The sequence below is a fragment of the Mchenga conophoros genome, linkage group LG6, assembly GCF_057382185.1.
Source record: "Mchenga conophoros isolate Kocher_MC1m ecotype Shallow Benthic linkage group LG6, M_conophoros_male_GT1.1, whole genome shotgun sequence".
NCBI classification, from domain to species: domain Eukaryota; kingdom Metazoa; phylum Chordata; class Actinopteri; order Cichliformes; family Cichlidae; genus Mchenga; species Mchenga conophoros.
Window position 1 is genome coordinate 33,718,071 of NC_140531.1, and position 22,458 is coordinate 33,740,528.

Below are 22,458 nucleotides of genomic sequence, written 5' to 3' on the forward strand. Positions count from 1 at the left end.
TTGTTTGAATATTCTTGGGACGCACATCATCACATTGCTGTACGAGTCCCGGGACATAAGGCAGAGAAAGTGAACTGGAAATGTTTTCAGTACTGTAAGTTTTTGTGTGTGTGTGTTGTTTCTGTAAATAGCTTGATCAGGCAGTAATATAAACTTGCCTTTATTAAAAAACAAAAAAACAACACACGAGAAGACTAACGTTTGGCTCTTTTGACCATACACTGTGTGGGTATGCAATACTTTTTGACATCGTTAGGTCGTACTTGCACTCCAGTAAGCACAAAATACTTTCCGTTAACTTTTATTGCAGCTGAAACTGAAAAGCAATGCTGTGCACTGATGTTTGTAGCTATAGCTGTAGGCTCCACGCACTGGCATTGTCATTGAAGAACGGTACCACAGCGCACCAAACAAAGAACGTAGTTATTATTCGGGCCATGTAACATGTAAAGTAGCTCTTCAGTTCTTCAGCATCGTTACAGACTGTGTTTTAGGCAGTAGCATAGTTTGTTTGAAATTTAAACACACTTGTGGTCATGCATACCTTCTCCTATCTATTCTGCCAAGGAGGATTTTGTGGTGTTGCCATGACAGCAAGATGCACATACACATACAGCCCCACTGTAGGCAGGCCGATATGTTTTTAAACTACTTTATTTTCTGGTTGTGTTGGCTGTGTATGGGTCTTGGGGCTTCGAGACAGCTTTCGAACAGGTGAGACTGTAAAATCAAAAATTCTCTCACTGTCTCCTGCATTGCCTTTCCGCCCTCATCTCCAGATCTAAAGGTGGTTATCGGTCTTACAACCACCTGCATGCGCGCGCGCGCGCGCACACACACACACACACACTGAGTGACTTTAATAAAGTGGGAAAGATTGAATGTACTGACCATATGCAGGGGAGATTTTGTTGTGTTACCATGGCAAAAGTAACTGATGACATCACTAACAGAAGTGCAGACATTCCAGGCAGTTATAAATAAGAGAATGAGGAAAGAACCAGGGAGAGAAGAAGAGCCAGCTCCCATCCTTCCTTTCACTGTGTATGCCTGCCCATGCCTTTAGCTAAAAAAAAAAATCCTCAGAATAAAGGTTGCTTAACTCAAAGCAATGTATGATGGGTGCCAAATCCTTAACGGTTCTTAAATTGGCGAATGAAATTATCAGCGCTCGTAATTAACGATACCTTGCTTTTAATGTTTCATAGCAGCAGAAAGAAAGAAGTGTGTAGCTTGTCTCAGCCTTCATGCACTCAGTACTTTTCTACCAGGGGTGCCAGAAATGTCTTGGTTTATCATTAACTTAGTGGAGTGGCGGCAGGCTGGAGAAGAAAGTCATGCATCTGAATGTTGATGTTTTAGCAGTGAAGATTGCTTAGGGTGTTTTCTCAATTGTAAGTTTGCAATGTGCTCAGGTATGTTATATCGCTATGCACAGATTTATTTTATAATATGGTAATCTAACCCTAGGTCTGTTTGGAAGAGGTGGACTTATACTCCCCATCAGAAATGAAAGCTTGTTGTGAACAAAACATAATTTAACATAGATGGTAGCAAGAAGCCTTTTTTGACTCCTCAAAAATATCCTTGTCGATCTTTTATCTCACATCTGAATAACATGAGTTTTGCAAATGGAAAAGATTGTGTGGAGAGTCATATGTGCACACAAAACAAAACAGCATTAGGAAAGTCTGCATAGTAAAAGTAGCTGTAAAAACTGTATCAACATTGTGAATAGGCTAGCATTTTTATGTACCTTTTCTAGACTTATTGACCTCTCAAAGTGCTTTTACAGTACATACTTACCCACCCACACACATGCACACTGTATTGCATCAGGGACAATTGAAGTTCCTTTTACTCCAAGGACACTTTGACATGCAGGATTGAAGAGCTCAAGATCAAACCACTAAACTTTTGATTATTAAACGACCCGCTCTTCTCCTAAGGCGACATTTTACTCCATACGACTTCAGTTCAAGTCACCTCAATTGATGATCAATGAAGCACCAATTCCCAGGAGCAGTCACCTCAAGGCGCTTTATATCGCAAAGTAAATACAATAATACAAATGTCCTGTGGATGATAATGAAAGTGTACTTGAGGAGGGAATGTTACTGCACGGACTGATTGCAACTAATCAAGAAGCACCTTAAAATGTTAGTTTGTAGTACTGCAGGCCTTTTTTCTCTCACAAGTTCCCACCAAAATACACTGCTCTGTCATACTCAAAGGCTTATTTATACACATGTGGGCATCGTTCACATAGTTGACTGCAATTTATCCAGCAAAACGTCGGCCAGATGTGTTGTGTTCACAGAGGAAAAAAAGCCTGAAAAAGAATGCACACATGCAGACTAGGAAGTAACAGCGTAACACAAAGAACACAATACAGTTTTTACTTAATAGTCACAATTTTCTTCTTTTGAGAAGACATAAGTTCTTAATTTTTAAATACTTTTCGGTTATAAATAAATTCTATATTCCAATACACTACTCATAAATCAAGTTAATTGAGATAACTATTTTAACAGCAGTCTCACACCACAAACTGTTTCCTGAAAGAGTTCATTTTAATCTTCAAAATCCCTCTAAACAAGTAAATGAGATGTTCCGTCACATCAGTCACACCGATCATGGTTGTTAATATGCAGAGAGGGGTTGATAGAAATAACTATGCTAAAAAAAAAAAGAAAAAAAATGGCACTAGTGTTCTTTAAAGTTATACTGCACTCAGGATTTACAGTGTTCCCAAGAAATATTTAAATACTAAAAAGCATTAAAGATGGTGGTGTTTATCGTAAAGAAACAATAGCAATAAGATTCTAGAAAAATACATTTGTTGGTCCTTAATTAGTAAAAAATAGAACAGATGTACAGTTAAAAATGGGCAAGAGAGAAAGTTCTTGTAAACACACTTGTGGCTTAATATGTAGTTTGTTATTAAATTGGACATCATCTGGGCATGGAATAATTTCTGCAATAGCTGTGGTAAAGCTTTCCTTTTCCCAAGCCTTCAGTGTATTCATGTAACCGTATCTGTGATCCTTCACAAGGATCAAAATGATTATTTCATTATCTTCTTAAGAGAATATTGTTTCAGTAGGTTGCTGGCATGCTTGGATCTTTATCCATTACACTTTATCCTTCTGTTAAAATTTTTTGGGGTGATTTCTTTAAGTTGCATCCAGAATTGTGATTGCATCAGTGCATCCTTGCTCACCTATAAATTAAGAAAAGAAAAAATAGCCGGAGTTTGATGTTCATACCTCTAGTCTTCCTGGAGTTCTCACACTTGCATTCTTCACACAAACTTCTATCACACTTATCTAGACTTGAATGCACTCGGGTCATAATGACTCACTCTGAAGCTGCTTTTTTTCCTTGCTACCAATTTTTCATCTTATTCATCGTTTCTGTCACATTACTCCCTCTCTACACGTACAGCACACTCAGTGATTCTGTTTTGAATGGTAACTTAGTTGAATCTGGTAATTCCTATTTCCCAGAGTGATACGTGCTGCTGTGTCTCAAATCCAGTCTGCCTGGGTCTTCTTCTGCACCTTATTTTCACAGCCCTCCTGTTTTTGTTGTTGTTGTTTTTTAAAGTGCCGCACTTATTATTATTATTTTTTTTTTTTTGCCAATCTAACAAATAGTGCAGAGAAAAAGCTGTATGTGTGACCTTTTCTCTAAGGTCCTTTCATTTGGTTTTGCACTTTTGCAGTTGCTTCTAAATAGTGGAGTGGTGTTAGTAAATTACCTTCAATCTCACACTGGTGCCCTTAGCAGAGTGAGCACAGGTATAATTTGTACAGTTGTCTTATTTGGTTTGACTAGTTTATCAGAACTTGTCAAAGTATGCTTTTTGTAACCATTTAGGAGCATCCATAGTTTCTCAGACCTCAGTCACACAGGAGGAGGAGGAAAACGGTTTCTCCCCAATTGGTTGATGAGTAGTTATGAAGGTTGCTGCCTGTTGCTTGGTGACAAAAGTTGCAAAGTGGGTGCTGTACCAGAAATCTTTGTTATTGCTTTGGTCACTAGCAGATTGCTGCAGTTGCCCTTAGGCTGACATGCTCCCTGTAAACTATCTGCAAAAACTCCTAAATAGTAAAACTTAAAGCTGAAAACAGTAAAATTTGTGCCTTTTGAAAAACTATAATTCAAAAGGCACAGCTTTTATTTTGAAGGCAAACATTTTGTGTTTATGGTTTGCATAGTAAACATTTAAAAACCTAAACAAATAGAGTCCGTCATATAAGCGTAGTTTGCATCTTCTGTGCATGACCATGGGAATCTGTTAGTGACCAGAGCAATTGTAAGGAGGTTTGTGCTTTCGGTTCAGTAAGCATATGTATCGAACAATACAAATTTTTTTATTTATTTTATCAACTTTTCTTCTGACGATGCTGTCTGTGTTGGGAGCTCAGTGGATCTGTGTTCGACTACTCCGCCTAGGCTGCACTGTCCAGCGCAGATCCACTGAGCGCAGCGCAAGCTAGCAAGACAGAAGCTAAGCTCGTTGCAACATGGCAAATTGAACCTCCCCCACCCTCATTCAGATCTGGCCTTTGGAACTATTTTGGTCTTCATGTGAAGTATGACCATGAAGGTAAGCGCGTCATGGACTAAAGTAAAACAGTATGTCGGATGTGCCACGCAATGCTCAATTACATGGGTGGGAACTACTGCGTTAGCGCAGTTTGCTCGTTAACGTGTTGACGCTGTCCAGCCCCATGCACGGGGCGATCTGCGGTAGCTCGTTAACGGAGATTTGCCGTGTTGTGGCGTTAACGTCATTTCAGATTAACGCTGACAGCACTAGTGGGAACACAATGAATATGACTGCACATTTACTCCGACATCATCCTAGTGCAAAGACAAGTGAAAGCAGACAAAAACAACAAGCATGCATGCTACAAACTTTACCCGAGTCATTTAGACAGCTGTTAGCAAATGATTCTCCTTATGGGGACCTGATATGTTTAATATGCTGCTGAGAGTATACCCCAGAAGAAGCGTATAGTATAGCTTTTATTTTGGAAAGAGCCATTTCTCTGTAATAAACTCTCTTTTCCAAAGATGAGTGATTTCTCAATCAGATTAATTTTTTTATTACTTTGTTTTTTCAGCAACATTAAATTTAAAAACTGTACTTTTGAGTTAAAATATATATTTATAATTTTAATAAATGACAAATTAAAAAAGCATGAACATTTTTTTGTATCGAAAAAATATCAAACCGTGACACCAAAGTATCGAACCGAACCGTGAATTTTGTGTATGTTGCACCCCTAATAAATATATATATATATATATATATATATATATATATATATATGTATGTATGTGTATATATGTATGTGTATATATATGTATGTATGTGTATATATGTATGTGTATATATATGTATGTGTGTGTCCTAACTTATATATATATAAGTTAAGACTTGTGTAGCTTTGACTGTCTCAGGAAATGCAGAAATAAATGCACTTTTGATTTGTACAGATGGACAGAGGACAGTGTTCATGTAGAACAAGTGTTATTTATTTTTGATTTGCAGCATAATTAATACCAATCAATTAATACTTATCAAATCAGCAGGGGCATTCAAGATGTGTAAAATGCAGAAAAATGAAAATGTCTTGCTGCACAAAAGACACACACCTAGCTACTCTCAGCAACAATTGCACACAGAACAGAGACTGCATGTTAGAGATTACTGGGGGAAAGGGCAAAAAATGCATTAAGTGTTCAAATTCACTAGAATACCCTTGATAATCAAAGCATGACTTCTTAATTAAAGTAATTTATCATAACATGCTGTATGCTCATGGTATGGCTAATGCATAATGTCATAATGTCTTATGAAGTCATGCTTCATTTTTTTTTTTTTTTTTTTTTTTTTTTTTACATTAGGGATTCATTCACTATTTTTCCAATCAGAGGAGATGGATGGATTCACTTTGGCACAACCTTTCACTTACAAAGACTGACTCATGTATTCTTTAAGAGAAGCACACTCTACCTCAGCAATATAGTAACATCTGCATTGAATTTTAATGTGAAAATTGAAGGATGGAAAATGAATATAAAATGACTAAAGGGGTACGTGTATAGATTATATCTTTAATTTATAAACTATGTGCTTTTTTGAGTTACATTTCTAGAGTGAAAAAAGCAGGTGTTGATCACATAGGAAACATTTATCTTTTACCCCAGTTAAAAAGCAGACTTTTCTCCCTCCTGTTACCCCATTAAAAAAAAGACTGCAATAATTGGATTTTGTTCCCCGCTTTTAGATATAAACAGCCAAAACGCGAGTGTTTAAGATAAGATAACCTTTATTAGTCCCACACGTGGGAAATTTGTTTACGTGTGTAGCTCGTGCATAATGATCGCTGCTTGTGCATGTCTTTGTGTGTTTATGAGAGAATTGCAGAAACACATCCTGTTTGTGTAGCCTATGCTGCAGAGAGTCAAAGACTTCAAGACATCCCAGAATAACACGCTGCAATCCATGGGCTAAATGTTAATAAGGGCCTATGAGGCTGAAAATTGAAAAATGAATTGTTGGCCTCTAAACTTGGGATTACAAACCTGCCAGAACTGTAATGAAATGCTAATCAGCACAGTGGTTCATTTACATTCAATCCAAGGACATGATTAAAATTCATAACAAGCCAATTTGCATTTTTTAGTTAAGAAATATGAGTTGTCCTTTGAGTTGTTTTTTTTATTTTTCAATGCAACCTCATCAAAATTACTGAAGGAAAATGAAACTAAAACAGAGACATAAGAAAAAGAAAATAAACCAAAAGCATTGTGTCATTTGTGAGCACAGTGTTGAGCACTCTGTTGATTTCATGCCAATGAACCTGAAACTGATTCAACAAGCAGAGAGCACAGTAACAGAGACCAATCAGAAGATAAAAGATGAAGGGCTGCCAGATGATGGTGTGGAGGACTCAGCTGAAGTAGTCATCATCTTCACCACAGATTGTGCTGGCAGCCAGCCTCTGTTGTCAGGGCTGCTGAAGCTCTGCTTGTCTCTATGGTTTTGGAGGTGACAGACTTCATTTTTTGTGTTCTCTTTTGTTCCTACCATTCCCTTTTCACTTGTTGCATCAGTTTATGTGGTGCTTCCAGATTTTACAAACAAGATAAATTAAACAAAAATGCTGGTCTCTACAACTCCATGTACACTCCCATGTGTTTCTTATGAAATCCATGAAGTGCTACAGAGAAAATCACATTTTATTTATGTAATTAACACATTTTGAACTCTTAAAGAAATATAACAAAAGGAAAGACACCCAGCTGAACTAAAATGATCCAGCAAACAAAAACTGTTGTGAGCCGCCACCCTTATATCGCCTTTGGGCTTTTGGAGCTTTTAAAAAATAATTGGGAAAAAAAAGCACTATGCTGCTAAAAAAAAGAGCCTTATACCACGTGATACAGGAGCTGTGCCGTGTGATGCTAAAATTAGCAGGGAAAAAACAACGGAGAGCATGTCAGGGATGACGAGAAAGTGACAGGAGAAAATCCGTCCCGGTCAACCACCCAAACATCAATAACGGGAACCTTATACAGCGCTTCCCTATACACGTCGAACTCCCGCAGGCACAAAGAAATTACGGAGGCTATCACTTATCACCTGACCAAAGATATGGCTCCCATCAACACTGTGCAAAACGAGGGATTTAGGAAAATGATCAACACCCTAGACAAACGTTACACAGTGCCGTCCCGCAACTATTTTTCTATTGTTGCACTACCTGCTCTATACACGCAGTGTCGTGCAACGGTGGAGACGGAATTTCAAGCAGTACAACATTTTGCGGCAACGACAAAACGTGAGACATTTGTTGTTTTTATGTTTATTTATTGTTTTTATGTTCAGTCTCAACTGTTACGAAGTTGATGTGCAGTTAATAAGTGCAATAAATATTTATACTGGAAAAGAAAATCGTGAGAGAATCGTGATCTCAATTCTAAGCCAAAAAAATCGTGATTCTCATTTTATGCAAAATCGTGCAGCCCTACTGAAAAGTATGTTCACGGAAACATCGTCGGGTCTGCCGTGATATGTTTACAATGGGGCTGTACTTTCATCTTTATGCAGGACTGTAAGCTGCCATCTGTGAGGTGTGAGCGGTGTTTGTTTTTAACATAGTTCACGGTGGAGCTGCTGACAGTGTGGATCCAAAGATCCATAATTGGCCTACCTGGGGTTGAAAATCTCGATAAATGCACGGCGTTTCGGCGGGTACAGCGGCTTCCGCGAGTGTGACGCTTATTTTGAGCGATGAAAAAAATAATAAAATATAATTTTATTTTTATATTACAATGTCACAACAATCTTCCAATTTAGAACTACAAGTTAAAAAAAATAACTAACATAAATAAAATACACTTAAGCTAAATACTTCTAATTTATTTTCCCAAACCACGTGGAGCCGCACTATAAGGACTAAAGAGCCGCAGGTTACCGAGCCCAGCCTTAGGCTATCAATACATGAGAACTAAGCCCAGTGCTTGAAATATGTACACTCAGACATATGACCAAAATCTAAATGCAACCTGCATGATGCCTTAAAACTGCAACTAGGTAGGGAAAGTTTTATTATGGAACAAGAAAAATCTGATTCCCCTGTTTTAGATTAATTAGAGATTGTATATAAGACATGAATTTAGCTTCCGGGTCTGAAAAATGAAACCATTATGGAAGTGCCTAAATGTTTTGTAATAGCCAGAAGTAGGTGACTACTCTGATCACAATAAGAAGTCTGATTTCCTCTACTCTGTGACCTCACTTAACACTTTTCTGATGAGTATGCGTGGTTTTAGTATTCTCATGTCTCATTAAATACAGTAGGATGTTTAATTTATGAATTATGGTCCCTATTAGAGTCAAGAGGAATGATAAAGCAGGGTCAATATACCTTGTGATTGGCAAGTTGTGGGCTGATGTCAGCATACAGTGTTCCTTTTTAGTCAAATCAACCCCTCACTCATCATCAGTTTCAAAACACCAAGATAACAGACAACACGTTCAGCTCGTGTCTTAAAAATGCAAATTCATTAACCAGTCTGTGACATGATAGCGGCTGCATCCATCTTTTATATACAGTCTGTGGGTTACCTTTACTTGGCACAGTTACAACAAACCAGCACATGTGTTTGTTTCATTTGCAGACAAGAATATAACTGAAAACACGTAGATTGTGGTCAAGTAAATGCTCTGCTTAGGTACATATAACACTAAAGATTGAGATTTGTCACCTCCAGTGTGCACTGGCGCAGTTTGTGAATCGTTTTGGAGGTTTCATGGATTTGTTTATGAGTCACACATCTTCTTCACTTTAATGCTACAAATTCAACTTTAGTAGAATTGTATAAAAAAATCCACCATCTGAAAATATGCATGGAAAAATGCCTTATAGGTCAGCAACAAAACATTTTCAGCATCGCAGCTTATATAACAGACACCACACGTTTCTTAGAGTAAAGGACAAGCAGAAGTTCGTATGCTTTTATGTCTAATTGTTGGGACCAGTTATTAGAAATGATGAATTGATGTTGCGTGGTGCTGCATTTGAAAAACTATTTCACTGCATCACTAAATATGGATAAATATGAGATTAATATCTTAATATGATCGAGGCTGACGTTGATGATGGAGAAATAATTGCTCATGATTACTCGATTAATCACACTTGTCACACATCTTTATTTGGCAGAAGCATTTGTTCAAAATGACTGTGTTGTGTGGCTGGTTTATGGAAATATAACAGGATGAGAAGTAGTAGAAGAAGTATTTGTTTGCATTTGTTGCAAAGTTTTCCGAGATCTTTACCGACTGTGTTTCAAAGCACAATCATCTCCAAATATCTTGTAAGATTTTGTATTTAAAAATCAACTGATGCAGAGGCCTGTTTTGGATTGTAACTCGGTATTCTTTGTTAGCAACAATTCAAAGATGTCCCCCCCCAAACACATGACATTAAGGCAGCTGTAAAAGTTACCGTTTTGAAGAGGACCGCTCTAAGGATACACTTGATAAATATATGTTTGATTGTGCCTACAACATGCAGAAGATGGAAATTTTGGTTGTTACTGGAAATCTAAGAAAAAAATGTACTATAACACGCAAAATCTCTGTCTGTGCTTTGTTTGTTTGTTTGTCCAGGAACTCATCTCAGACCATCAGAAGTTCACTTTACTGAGTGAATGGGTTAAATGCAGAGAAGAATTTCCCCACGGGGATCAATAAGCTATACATTATTATTATTATTATTATTAAGTTGAGCAACCAAGCTTGGTACACCGGTAGATCTTATGTCCCTGAAGGTTCTTATCTATATCAGATCATACAATGTACTCTGTTGCGTAGCAACCACCTGTGGTTACCTAGAATTTTTTGCACCTATAACACCATTTAAAAACAGTGTATCATTTTTGAGTTACTACAATAACCCCTAATATCATGCATAATTCAATTTTTTGAAATTGAATTATGCATGATATGTTATGATGCCGTCACTTTTTGTCAGGCAAACCTTGTAAGACCCTAAAATTACCTGTTTAGCACCCACTCCTTATAAAAGGATTCAGATAAGATAAGATAAGATAAGATAAGATAGAACTTTATTAATCCCTCGGGTGGGTTCCTCTGGGAAATTCGATTTCCAAAAAAGCACAGCACCGACAGAAGTTACAGAGTTATACACACACACATATATATAAATACAGAGACAATATAAATAAAATATACGAAGGGGATAAATAGAATAAATAGGAATAAAAATAAAAATACAAGTGAATTGCACATTTCAAGTATTGAGTCTATTGCACCGTTGACTATTTACAAAAGTATTGCACAAAAAGTATTGCACAGTGAGGTGAAGAGGCACTACAGCTTAGTTGTTCCCTCCTTTGTCCTCCTTCTTTCATTTATGTGTATTGATTTATATCCACAAAAGTTAAAATGTGGTTGCCTAGCAACCACCTTGTAACGTGCTAAAAGTCAATATTTAGCTCATAAATAACATCAACCACCACAATTTCTTAGCTTTTCTCAGTGAGAATAAGTATACCAACTGGACCGACATGGCACACAATGCAGTAATAAATATGAGATGTCCAGCTAACTCAGATGATGTTTAGAATCATCTGAGTTTTAACCATCAGGTTAATGAAATGTTGCAATTATGTTTTCAAGGAACAGTTTGAGAGTTACGGGTTAGTTAGGTTTATGTCTAAAGTTAGGATTAAGCTAGGGTATTTCTCACAGACGTTAAAAAAATTAGTATACAAAGACAGCTAAACAAACAACAAACAGCCAACACACAGAGTGGAGCAGTCAGTAGTGGTAGAGAGCAACTTTTAGCCACAGTAAGAGAACAGCTCATCAAATTGAGTACTGCACTTGCACACAGCAGTACACCTGCCAAACTTGAAGTGGACCGGATGAATGGTTGTAGAGACAGACAAAGAACAGTCAGACTCACAGACAGAGGTTTTTCAGCTTTTTGCAAGATGATGCATAATTTTCAGTGGTTCACTGGAAGCATTGATTGTTTTGTTTTTTTCCCTTTTTATTGTCTCACCACAGTTGTATTAGATGCTTGAGAGACCCATTTTTGTTTTAAACCCATATTTAATGACTTGTATGTGGCACTGACTCACTTTCATTTACCAGGAAAAGAACAATTAGTTTTGTTTTTCCTGCATGGATTGGTAGTATGTCAAAGAGTTTGTTTGTATGTCAGTGTATCATTCTTTCAATAAGAGTGTTAAACTGCTGCACACAGCTGCCCTTAACTTGCCAGCTGGACACCAGACAACCCAGGCAGCAGCAGCTGGAAAAATGGACAGAATGTTCTAAAGAGGAAAGACGAGCCAGTCTGTGAAGTAGAAAGTCAGGCTTTTTAGACCAAACGTCTTCAGCCCCATTTTCCTGTTAATTTCGTGCTCCCTTTTTTCTTGCAGTAGGGAAAGTACCCGACTACTCCGATCTCCCCCACCTCCTCACCCCTTGTCGCAGGCATGAGGTTCTGGCTGGCAGCTCTCAAACGAAGCAGCCCACAGTGGGGTGATTGTTCTCCACACCTGGCCCGTGTCACTCACTGCTACTACCTCCAACTTCCCCTTGGCTTCCACTTCACACCTGTCCTTTTCTCCAGCTCCATCGTTTTTTACTGCTTTCTCAGCTTTTGTCCTGCTCCCCTTCTCATCTGACTCGTGCAGACTTCAGGAATAAACAAAGAAGCAGAACCAAAAAGGGGGGAGAAATCGGGGGGGGGGGGGGGGCAGCAGAGGAAAGGGAGGCTGAGGTGAGATGAAAGCAACCACAGAGGAGTCTGTGTTTAGTGGGTTAGTGGAGCGTTGGCCTTCAATCATAGTGACTTGGACCACATTACCACCACAAGCCTGCAGAAACCAGTTTGTCTATGATCTGACTTAAACCCAGTTTTTATCACTATGCTTTAAAGACTTTTTTTTTTTTGTTCTCAATTCTCCACAGATGGAACAAAGACAGATTCAAACAGATTTCAGTTTTCTTTAGTAGAAAAAGAAAACCATCCCTTTCTGTTTCACTTCAGATCTTTCCTTTCTTGTATTCATATTGTCTGCAGAGCACATGCCCACTCCTCATGTGTCATTCCCTCTGCCCAAGCACAGTGTAGTCAATGAGGGCTGTGTGTGTGTGTGTTTTTGTGTGCGCTCTCATCCTCCAACTCAGAATAAGTGGCACCAGACAGGCCTTATAAGGAGTTGTTAGATCACTGGCCACACCGTCAGTAAAACAGAACCATATGTGTGCTGTGTGTGTGTGTGTGTGTGTGTGCACTTGTGCACAGGCCTATACCTAAAGTGTATGTGTGTGTTTGCGTATGTGTAAGTAAAACCATGTGTGTCCAGAGGTAGCTGAGAACGGGAGTCTGTTGCTAATAGACATGCTGAAGGTCACATTATATGGTCATGTTAAGCACACATACAGACGGTCTCTATTTAACCTGCTCTTGTCTGTGCGGTCTTACCCGTAAGGTGTGAAAGACAGTTTTCAGATGTCGTACACGCAAATTTTTACACACACATTCCTGCTGTGGCATGGATGTCGACCACGTTACATAAGGTGAAGCGTCCGTCTAATGTGTGAATGATCAGCTAGTGGGCGGAGCTTATTTCTGCTGTCCTGTTCATCCTCTGATGGGTTTAGCAGAGGAGAGTGCTCTCTCTCTCTCTCTCTCTCTCTCTCTCTGTCTCCATCTTTCTTACACAGCTTGTCTGGAATGTACAGATGTTTCCTTTTGGGAACGGCGTCCTGGTCTGTTCACACACACACACACACACACACACACGCAGAAAAGAGTGTGAGAGAGTGGAGCGCAGTCCCGCACATATCAATTCAGATTTCCCTTGCGGAAGATCGTCTTGTTTTTTATTTGTATTTGCTGAATTCGTAGCAGCTGGGAATAGAAATATCGATCAGCACCCTGATTGAACCTCATGAGTTTTAATTTACAGCTTTCCTGCAGTCCAGCACCTTCTTCTTTTATCCCTATAGGCTACAGGGCTTTCTGTTCCCTTACAGCCTCTGGCTTTTTGTCTCCTGCTCCTTGGTCTTTTTGTCTCCCGATTGTCTCGCTGTTCTCACGTGCAGCTGTGGCTTTGCTTTGAAGGAATGCAAAGGGGACTGAAGCCATTCACTGAGCCCATCTCCACTGCTTAACCAACCCAATTTTCTCATTTCCTTAGTAATTTATCTGATGGTTTCTCACTAATTTGAGCTCCAGTATAGAGAGTGTGGCATGCAAGGATTTAGTTATAGAATGTATTGCTAGCAGTGTGTATTTAATGTATAGTAAATGTGAATTTGAACTATTATCATTGCAGTTTAATCAATAAATCATGCTTAGGATTTTAGAGAATCAGTGTTAAATAAGAAAAAATAAACAAATATTTTAGGTTACGTCTTTCACAGTTGTGTATAGTAGATCTAACAGTCTCACATCAATAAGCATGTTCTCATTCTTGCAGAAGGCCTAAAACCAGATCACTTTTCATATATTGTTTGATAATTCAAAACCCCTTTTCCCCCCAAGGCATGATTTGGGCCTTGACTTGGGTTTAAAGAGGCCCTCCAGTCATTGCACACATGCTTATTTTATTGATCATGCTTTCTGAAGTCAAATAAGTTGACCACGCTGATGTCAACATCTTTGGCATCTGGGCTTCTGTCCGGACACCAGTGTTACAAAATAAGTACATGGAATTAGAAAAGAACACCATTTGTAAGGCAAGCGGGGAGATTTGGCAGATATTATTTTAGGGGCTCAGCGAGACCATTGAGCCATTGAAATATTTTGAATGACGACTTCGATGAGAAGTGATGACAAGGCCTGAGGGAGGATTTGTCTTTAAAAAAGGGGAAAACATTTGCCAGTGGGAGGAGGCGTCACCTTAGATTAAGCAATAGTCTGATAAAGCATTTATGATTTTGAGTCATTAGTTGCTGATTAGATAATGAGGCCACAGAGAAAAAAAATATACTGGCATTAGGCAGACTTCACCGTTTAAGATTGGCTTTTTTGCTTTGCATCAAGAATTATTCTGTTGCGTTTGTGTTGGTGGTAGGTATGCCCACCCGTTTTATAGATCAAGTCAAGGAGGACATCTGGCATGTGTGCTAGCTGAGACACAGTTTGGTGTGCAGACTCCTCCTACTCGTACGTAAAACATAATGGTAGGAGCCAATCATAGGTCACCCATTGTGTGGTGGCTTACTGCAGAGCGAATGAGGTTAGCTGGACTGTGGATTTGAGTCATCATTTACTGAAAGTAACCGATTACTCAGTCACTTAGAAATTAACCCTTTTATGCAGCAGATATAATATAAAATACATGTAGGAATGAATTAATCTATAAAATGTGACATAAATATTTTGGCCTTTATTTTCCTTTTTCCGTTAATTCCTTTATTTATTTGTTTTCCTATTAAATATCCATATTTTATTAACCAGTTTTCATATTTAATCTTCTTCTTTACTCATTTTTCTTTGACAGTTTCAATTCTTCATACTGGACTCGGTCTCTACCTCTAGATAAGCCTGGCCGCATGCACAGCGAAGGCGTTTTTCTTCTTTCTGATCGTTTCTAAATATATCCAAGTAGTTTTCTAGCTTAAGCTATGACAAAAACCCAAGGTTTATCCTCTAAAGAACCTGTGTTCTGGAGCATCTTGTGTTATTCTTTAGTACCTCCAAGTGTTTCTGGTTGTATTTATCTCCATCAGTGTATGTATGACCTAAGCATTTCCTATTCCTTTCCTTTTATATTATTGCATTTCATTTCCAAGTCCTTGAGCAATCACATTGCATTGTAAATAGTTCTGTGTGTAGGCGTGTGCATTTAGTCAGCTTGCCCCCATTTTAAATATGGATATATTTGTTCCCACAGAGATCTGTCCAAGAACCACATCTCCTCCCTTGATACCAGTCTGCTACATCATCTCACTGGCCTCCAAGAACTGTAAGTAAACACTGCATTATGTGATTGTGTGTTTGTGTAATTCAACTTAAATCTAATTTATCTTTTTATTTAACTGCATCTCTGATACATGTTATCATTTATCAGGCTAAATAAATGTCAATGTTTCAGACATCTTCAAGGGAACAGGATCAATGTTCTCCCCGGAGGACTGTTCTGCTGCGGCCTGCTGTCAGTCCTGTGAGTAGAAAGTCCAGGAAAGATATTGACCAATGTTATGAAGAGAGAAGTATGAGGAAGATGAAAAGAGAGCAGTAAAGACAAAAGCTTGGTTTAGTCTGGATTAAAGTAGGCAGAAATCCCAGGAGTAAGGTAAACGAGAGCAAGTTCACCAAAAGAAGTGTATACAGCGCGCGCACACACATACATACACACACACACACACACACACACACACACACACACACACACACACACACACACACACAGTAATCACAGGACGATTAACTTCAATTACAGCTTACTGCTCCAGGCTCCCACTACCTCCCTCTCTCCATCTGTCGGTCTCCCCCTTCCTCCATCCATTACCTTACTTCTTCCACCCATTGAATGGGCGTTTAAGCACATGTTTGTGTGTATGTGTGTATGATGAGAGAGGACTGATGGTTTCCATCAGTTCCTTCCAAAACCACCACACAACGGCTCCATTATGTAGCCTTCTGGATAGAGTAGGGAGGGAGGGAGCGAAAAGGAGTAGAGAAGGAAACGAGAAGAAGGGAGAGAGATGAAGAGGAGGAAGAGCGCATTTCCATACAGACAGATGGAAATGAGACAAAGTAAAATAGCAAAAGTCAGTGTTCAGCACTTTTAGTTATTAATTTCTTTAACTAATTTAATCTAACAATGTAGGAGAAACAGGGTTTGCAAACTCATTCATTATATGACCTTTTTGTTGGATTTTTAGTCACATAAATCTTGCCAAAATGATAGTAATTGGTATACATTAGTGAAAACGTGAAGGAAAAAGTCTTTTCTGTTTTGTTTTTTTCTTGTTTTAAGATATTGACATTTGATTTGTCTCTTTGTTTCCATCAGTGATTTGAGCAACAACCAAATCACCACCATTGAAGAAAGGATATGTGACGACCTATGTAATCTAACTCAGATGTAAGTAATTGCACTTACTGTATACTGTAAGCTTTATGTCTGTGAATATTTGTCTCTCATACCTGATGGCACATTATGAAATAAGCAGGTGTCCCCCGTTCAGGGGACACATACACAGTACATGAACCAAAGCTGGATGGAAGGTTTTGATTACATTAGTAATTAAACTTCAACATATTAAACACAACACATTAAAAGAAAAGTTTTCTTCTTGTGCAGAGTCTTTGTAAATAGACTAATCAATAACAGGCTAATCTAAATGAGAGGCACATGTTACATAACCTTCTCTTTCTGCCTTCTCTTCTTTTCCTGCAGTCATTTTTGCGCCATCTTTTCAGTTCCTTCTCTTTTTTGTCTCTTCTGTGTTTTTTTTTCTTCTTTTCTGTCATTGCCAGTATTGTTATTTTTATTCTTCTTCATCATTTCCCTTTCTCACGTGTCTTTAAAAAATACCCTTATTCTGTAGAAACTGAAGCATAAAAACACAGATTGAATACCATTAAGCATGCATTTCATGATCCTTTTATTATGCTCATTGTAGTGGCTTAAAGGAGCACAGTTACACAGTAACAGTTACACAGTAACAGTTACACAGTTACAGTTACGCTTTGTCTCCCTCACAAAGACAGAGTGTCTCTTTAGGTAGAGAAAGTTTACCTGTGACCATCCAGCTCCTGCAAATATGTCATAATTACATGTGTTACTCTAAATCCCCCTTACTTATACACAGTGTATAAAATAAATGCAAACAAAATAAATATATATGAATAAGTATTATAAAATCTATTATAACGATAATAACAGTTCAAGTTTATCTCTTATAATTCTACCTGTGGGGTCATTGCCCACTTGAGCGCTATTTTCTGTTAAATCTCAATGAAATCATAAAATAGTTCACAAAAAACAAACAGAATACAAAATGTATGGTTCTGCCTGCACATGCTCACATGTAGTAATATCTTTGTGACACCCGCTAGGCACAGATACACCCACACACACGTCGTTAACATGAGATGCACGTTTATTGTGAGTGTCCACAGAATGACAGCTGAACACCGTTTGACAGCTGTCGGTTTCCCCAGCTTCCTTCCCTCCGCTCCTCTCCGCCTCACTATATAAAGGGAAGGAAAACCACCATCAGTCCAAAATCGCCATCAGCTGTTCTTACCAGCACCGCCCCGTTGAGCTCACTGCACCACTCCTCCCCTGCAGCCGCGCCCCGGACCACACCTCCGCCACACACCCCCACCGCCCGACTGAGGCCGGGAAGCCCACCGGCCGAACCTACTTCCCCCCCCCCCCCCCCCCCCCCCCCCCCCCGCGAGCGAGAGAGGAAATCGGCCACCGCCATCTGTGCCCCCGGCCTATGGACCACCTTGAACTTAAAAGGCTGCAAAGCCAGATACCACCGAGTGATCCGGGCGTTGGCATCCTTCATGCGGTGAAGCCACTGTAGCGGGGCGTGGTCCGAGCAGAGGGTGAATGAGCGCCCCAGGAGGTAATAGCGAAGGGAGTCGACCGCCCACCGGATAGCCAAGCACTCCTTCTCCACGGTGCTGTACCGTCTTTCGCGCTCCGCCAGCTTCCGGCTGATGTAAAGAACGGGACGGTCGGCCCCCCTCACCTGCTGGGACAAAACGGCCCCCAGCCCTCTGTTCGAGGCGTCAGTCTGCAGAACAAAAGGGAGGGAAAAGTCAGGAGTGTGAAGCAGCGGCTCCCCACAGAGAGCCTTTTTCACCTGCACAAACGCCGCCTGGCACGGCCCCGTCCACTGGACCAGATCTGGAGCACCCTTCCGGGTAAGATCGGTTAAGGGGCTGGTCAGCTGCGCAAACCCCGGCACGAACCGGCGATAGTAACCCGCCAGCCCCAAAAACCGTCTCACCTCCTTTTTGGTCTTAGGGCGCGGGCAGGATGCGATAGCCGCCGTCTTCTCCACCTGTGGACGCACCTGCCCGCCCCCCAAGTGGTACCCCAGATACTGCACCCCCCTCCGTCCAACTGCACACTTCTTCGGATTGGCCGTGAGCCCCGCCTCCCTCAGGGACCCCAGGACCGCGGCCACCCGCTGCACATGCTCCGCCCAGGTGTCGCTGTGGATGATCACGTCATCCAAGTAGGCAGCAGCATACGCAGCATGCGGGCGCAGCACCCGGTCCATGAGACGCTGGAAGGTGGCAGGGGCCCCGAACAAGCCGAACGGAAGCGTAACGAATTGGTACAAACCGTACGGAGTGGAGAAGGCCGTTTTCTCCCTGGACTCAGCAGACCAGCACCAGCGGCGCATATCCGCTCGGACGCCCGGCCAATAAAATCGGGCCGTTATTCGCTCCAGAGTTTTTTCGTATCCCATATGCCCTGCCATGGGGTTATAATGAGCCGCCTGGAAAATCGTTTCCCGGCGGCCCTGCGGCACCAACAGCTGGGTGTGTGTCACCTCCGTGCGAGCGTCACGACTCACTCGATATAACCGATCTTTCGTTAACATGAAGTGTGGGTAGGTCCGCACGGCTTCAGGGCGCACCACGTGACCATCAATCTCAATCACTTGGTCAAAGGCTGAGCGTAGGGTGTCGTCACGAGACTGCTCCAGTGGGAAATCACCCGTGGGGGGAACTTCCGGAGCCGGCGGGGCTTCCTGTGAAGGACCCGCCGTCTCCCCCTCCCCAGAGTCGGACGACCCCGCGTCACCACTGAGCGCGGCGCAGACACTACATGCTACTGGCCGTCATGATCGCACCCCCGCGTACTGTCCCAACAGATGATGAAACCCCGGCCAATTCGTACCCAGAATTAGGGGATGCGACAGGCGCGGGCTAACCGCAACCGTTACTCTATGCGTTTTGCCCTTATACTTTAATAACAGCGGCACTATGGGATACCTGTGAACATCACCATGCACACACCTCCACCCATTCTGCCTCCAGCAATGCCCCGGGGCGAACCAAGCTTTGGTGCACGAGGGTCTGCGTGCAGCCCGTGTCCACCAAAGGTGTAACTATGTTAAATATGTCTTTGAAACTAGCATTAAGTCATATAAGAGATTTAAAATATGATGTTTACTGAAAAGGAAAGCAGTGGCTAAGTGTTGTTAAATAATCAAACTGAAATGTCACTTTTATTGGTTACTTGCTGTGATTAAAAAAAGATAAAGAGATGGCTGATGATTAAGACATAAGACATTCACATCAGGCAATAATTAGCAGTAATTATGATTTGAGCTGCTGAATACACACACACCACTCATACACATTATGAGCTAGCCTTTTTAAGGAGATGGCATATCATCTGTAGGTTTGTTGTTTCTCAACAATGAGGTTGAGAAAGGCTTTCAACAGACACAAACACACAAATATAAATGAGAGAGTTCTTAATTTATTAGAGAGAGGCTACTTGTTGGTTATGCACATATTAATGCAGCTTTAATGGTTTATAAATGTGTCATCCCCGCATGATGACAGTTTAGCAGTGGCAACCACGGTGCTCAACCTTGTGACTGTTGAGATGTTTAACAGTTAATGATTCGGTCTCCTTGTCTGTCTCCGTCTCTTCTCCAGTGATCTAAGCAGTAACCCCTTTGAGTGTGACTGTAAGCTGTTCCGATTTGTCAGCTGTCTCCAGCAAAAAGGGGTGCAAGTTCGACGCTCAAATGAATTGCGCTGCAGCCACCCCCTTGACCTCCAAGATCAGCCTTTACTCAATGTCAGACTGCCCACCTGTGATATGAAAACAAATACAGGTAAATATACTCATCATATCGTGAAGTTAAAAGAAAACGTGCACATTATAGAATTCACCAGAAATCATTTCCTGCTCTTTTCAGTGCTTATACATCATACAATAAATAGTTCATGGACTTATATTTGAAAAGTAACTCGATGAACTGAAGATGCAACAAAGGTGAAATACTTAGACCGTTTGGTTTTCTACCTCAGACAAAACAAACATTATTGTGTAGTATTTTGTAGAGGTGGGAATCACCATACATCCCACGATACGATATTATCACAATACTTAACACACGATACGATATTATTGCAATTTTTTTTAAATATTTTGCAGTATTCAGATTCTGTACATTAAGGTAAACTTTATCAATATTCATTTTATCTAATATCAAAGTCTCGCACTCAGTCTTTCTCTCATTTCAGTCAGTTATATTGTTGACAAACTGAACGGTTTGTATTACAGTCTAGTCCAACTTAACTGAATGCATCTGGTACAATTATAGCTATTCTGAACTATGCAATATGAAAACTATGCAGCCCCTTCAGCAACTGAAGAATTTGAAAGTAAATTAAAACAAAATATAATTTTACATTAAATAAAAAAGTTTTAAACTTAATTAAAATAAAACATGTCTTAAATTAAAATAAGTAAACTGTCATATTTATTGCTGCCATAAAAAAAGTTAAACACATTTGGACAGTGAAGGAATGTCAGGATTCAGAAAAAGGATCAACATGCTCTGAAGTCAGAGCACAAAAACCTTTTTGTAACAAAATATCGATTTCTGCTGTCCCTGTATCGATACATTATTATCACAGTATCGATTTCTTCCCCCACCGCTAGTATTTTGCAGACTTTATGGAGATTCATGATAAAAAATCTTTGCCTTTATTTATGATAAAGGCAGAGCATGCTCTGATATCTCTGATAAGCCTGTGAGATTTAAACCTGTGTTGTCCACTTCAGGTCTGTATGCTGCGTGCCTTGAGGATAGCAACAGTGGAGGACTGGGACGAAGTGAACTTGTTATCTTCTCCTACTCCACGTTCCGAAACTTGACACGGGAACAGTGTCACAGTGTGTGTTTCAATGAATCGCATCGGTATGGGGGCTTAGGAGAGAAGCACGAATGCCTCTGCAGCAAAAACTCGGACCCCAACTATATCAGCACGTCTCAGTGTTCTGCTGCCTGTACGAACCCCGATGTGATGAAGGTTTGTGTAAAGATTATTGCTCTGTCAGACTCGGTTTATAACCTCTGGTGCTCCGTTATGTACGTTTTTATATTTTCTCTGTAAGTCAGCCGTCACTCGATTAAAAAGAAAGTTTTGGAGATCCAGTTTCCTTTTCTTTGCTCTTTCCTCATTTGATTATACAACATTCAGGATTTCCTGTAAAATTTCAATAGCCAAACAACAACTTCCCTCTGTGGTTTGAATGACTCTATATCCTGAAGAGTGCTGTGCAGAGGAAATCTGGAATAGAAGTTAGTTAAAGCTCCAAATAAAAATGTAATAATGGTTTATTTAAATTGGAACAGTTTCTATATAATCAGATTTTATTCAGAACTATGAAATAATAGGAAAACCACAGTTATCTTAACAATTAATGGGAAAAATTGTTTATTATTTTATTTAAATGCGTATGTATTAACACCAAAACCAGCTCTTCTTTATATGGGTTCCTTTAATTCACAGAAATGTGGGTGGGCTCTGGCTCGCGAAGTCTTTGTGGTGGAGTTCTCGGTCTCGCTGACTCCTCTCCAGCCGCAAAGCGTTCACAACCACGTCACTTTCACCGCCAACTCCTCTGTCACACCTGTGACGCTGTCCTGGGACTTTGGTGACCTTTCACCCCGTGCCAACACCACAGGAACCGTTAGCACCGCATCAGCTCACAAATACGGACTTCCAGGATCTTATACAGTCAGTCTGACGGCCTTGGCGGGACATAAGAAGGTGAGAGAAAAAAGAACAGGATTTTAAACCTTCTGTTTATCCAGGCTGAATTTTTGTATGTATGTTCAAAGAGGTTTTTTTGAGAAAGAAACTTTGTGTGTGT

General features: G+C 40.2%; 1 protein-coding gene across 2 annotated transcripts in view; it reads left to right on the plus strand.

Annotated features, from left to right (window-relative positions):
- Positions 1-22,458, plus strand: part of pkd1a (polycystic kidney disease 1a) — an 81,223-nt gene that overhangs the window by 3,354 nt on the left and 55,411 nt on the right. For both annotated transcript variants that reach the window (XM_085277593.1, XM_085277594.1), the window contains exons 2-7: positions 15,472-15,543; positions 15,673-15,741; positions 16,597-16,668; positions 20,226-20,407; positions 21,364-21,611; positions 22,095-22,355. In XM_085277593.1, coding sequence (XP_085133719.1) covers positions 15,472-15,543; positions 15,673-15,741; positions 16,597-16,668; positions 20,226-20,407; positions 21,364-21,611; positions 22,095-22,355 — 904 coding nt within the window. The remainder of the gene's footprint in view (positions 1-15,471; positions 15,544-15,672; positions 15,742-16,596; positions 16,669-20,225; positions 20,408-21,363; positions 21,612-22,094; positions 22,356-22,458) is intronic.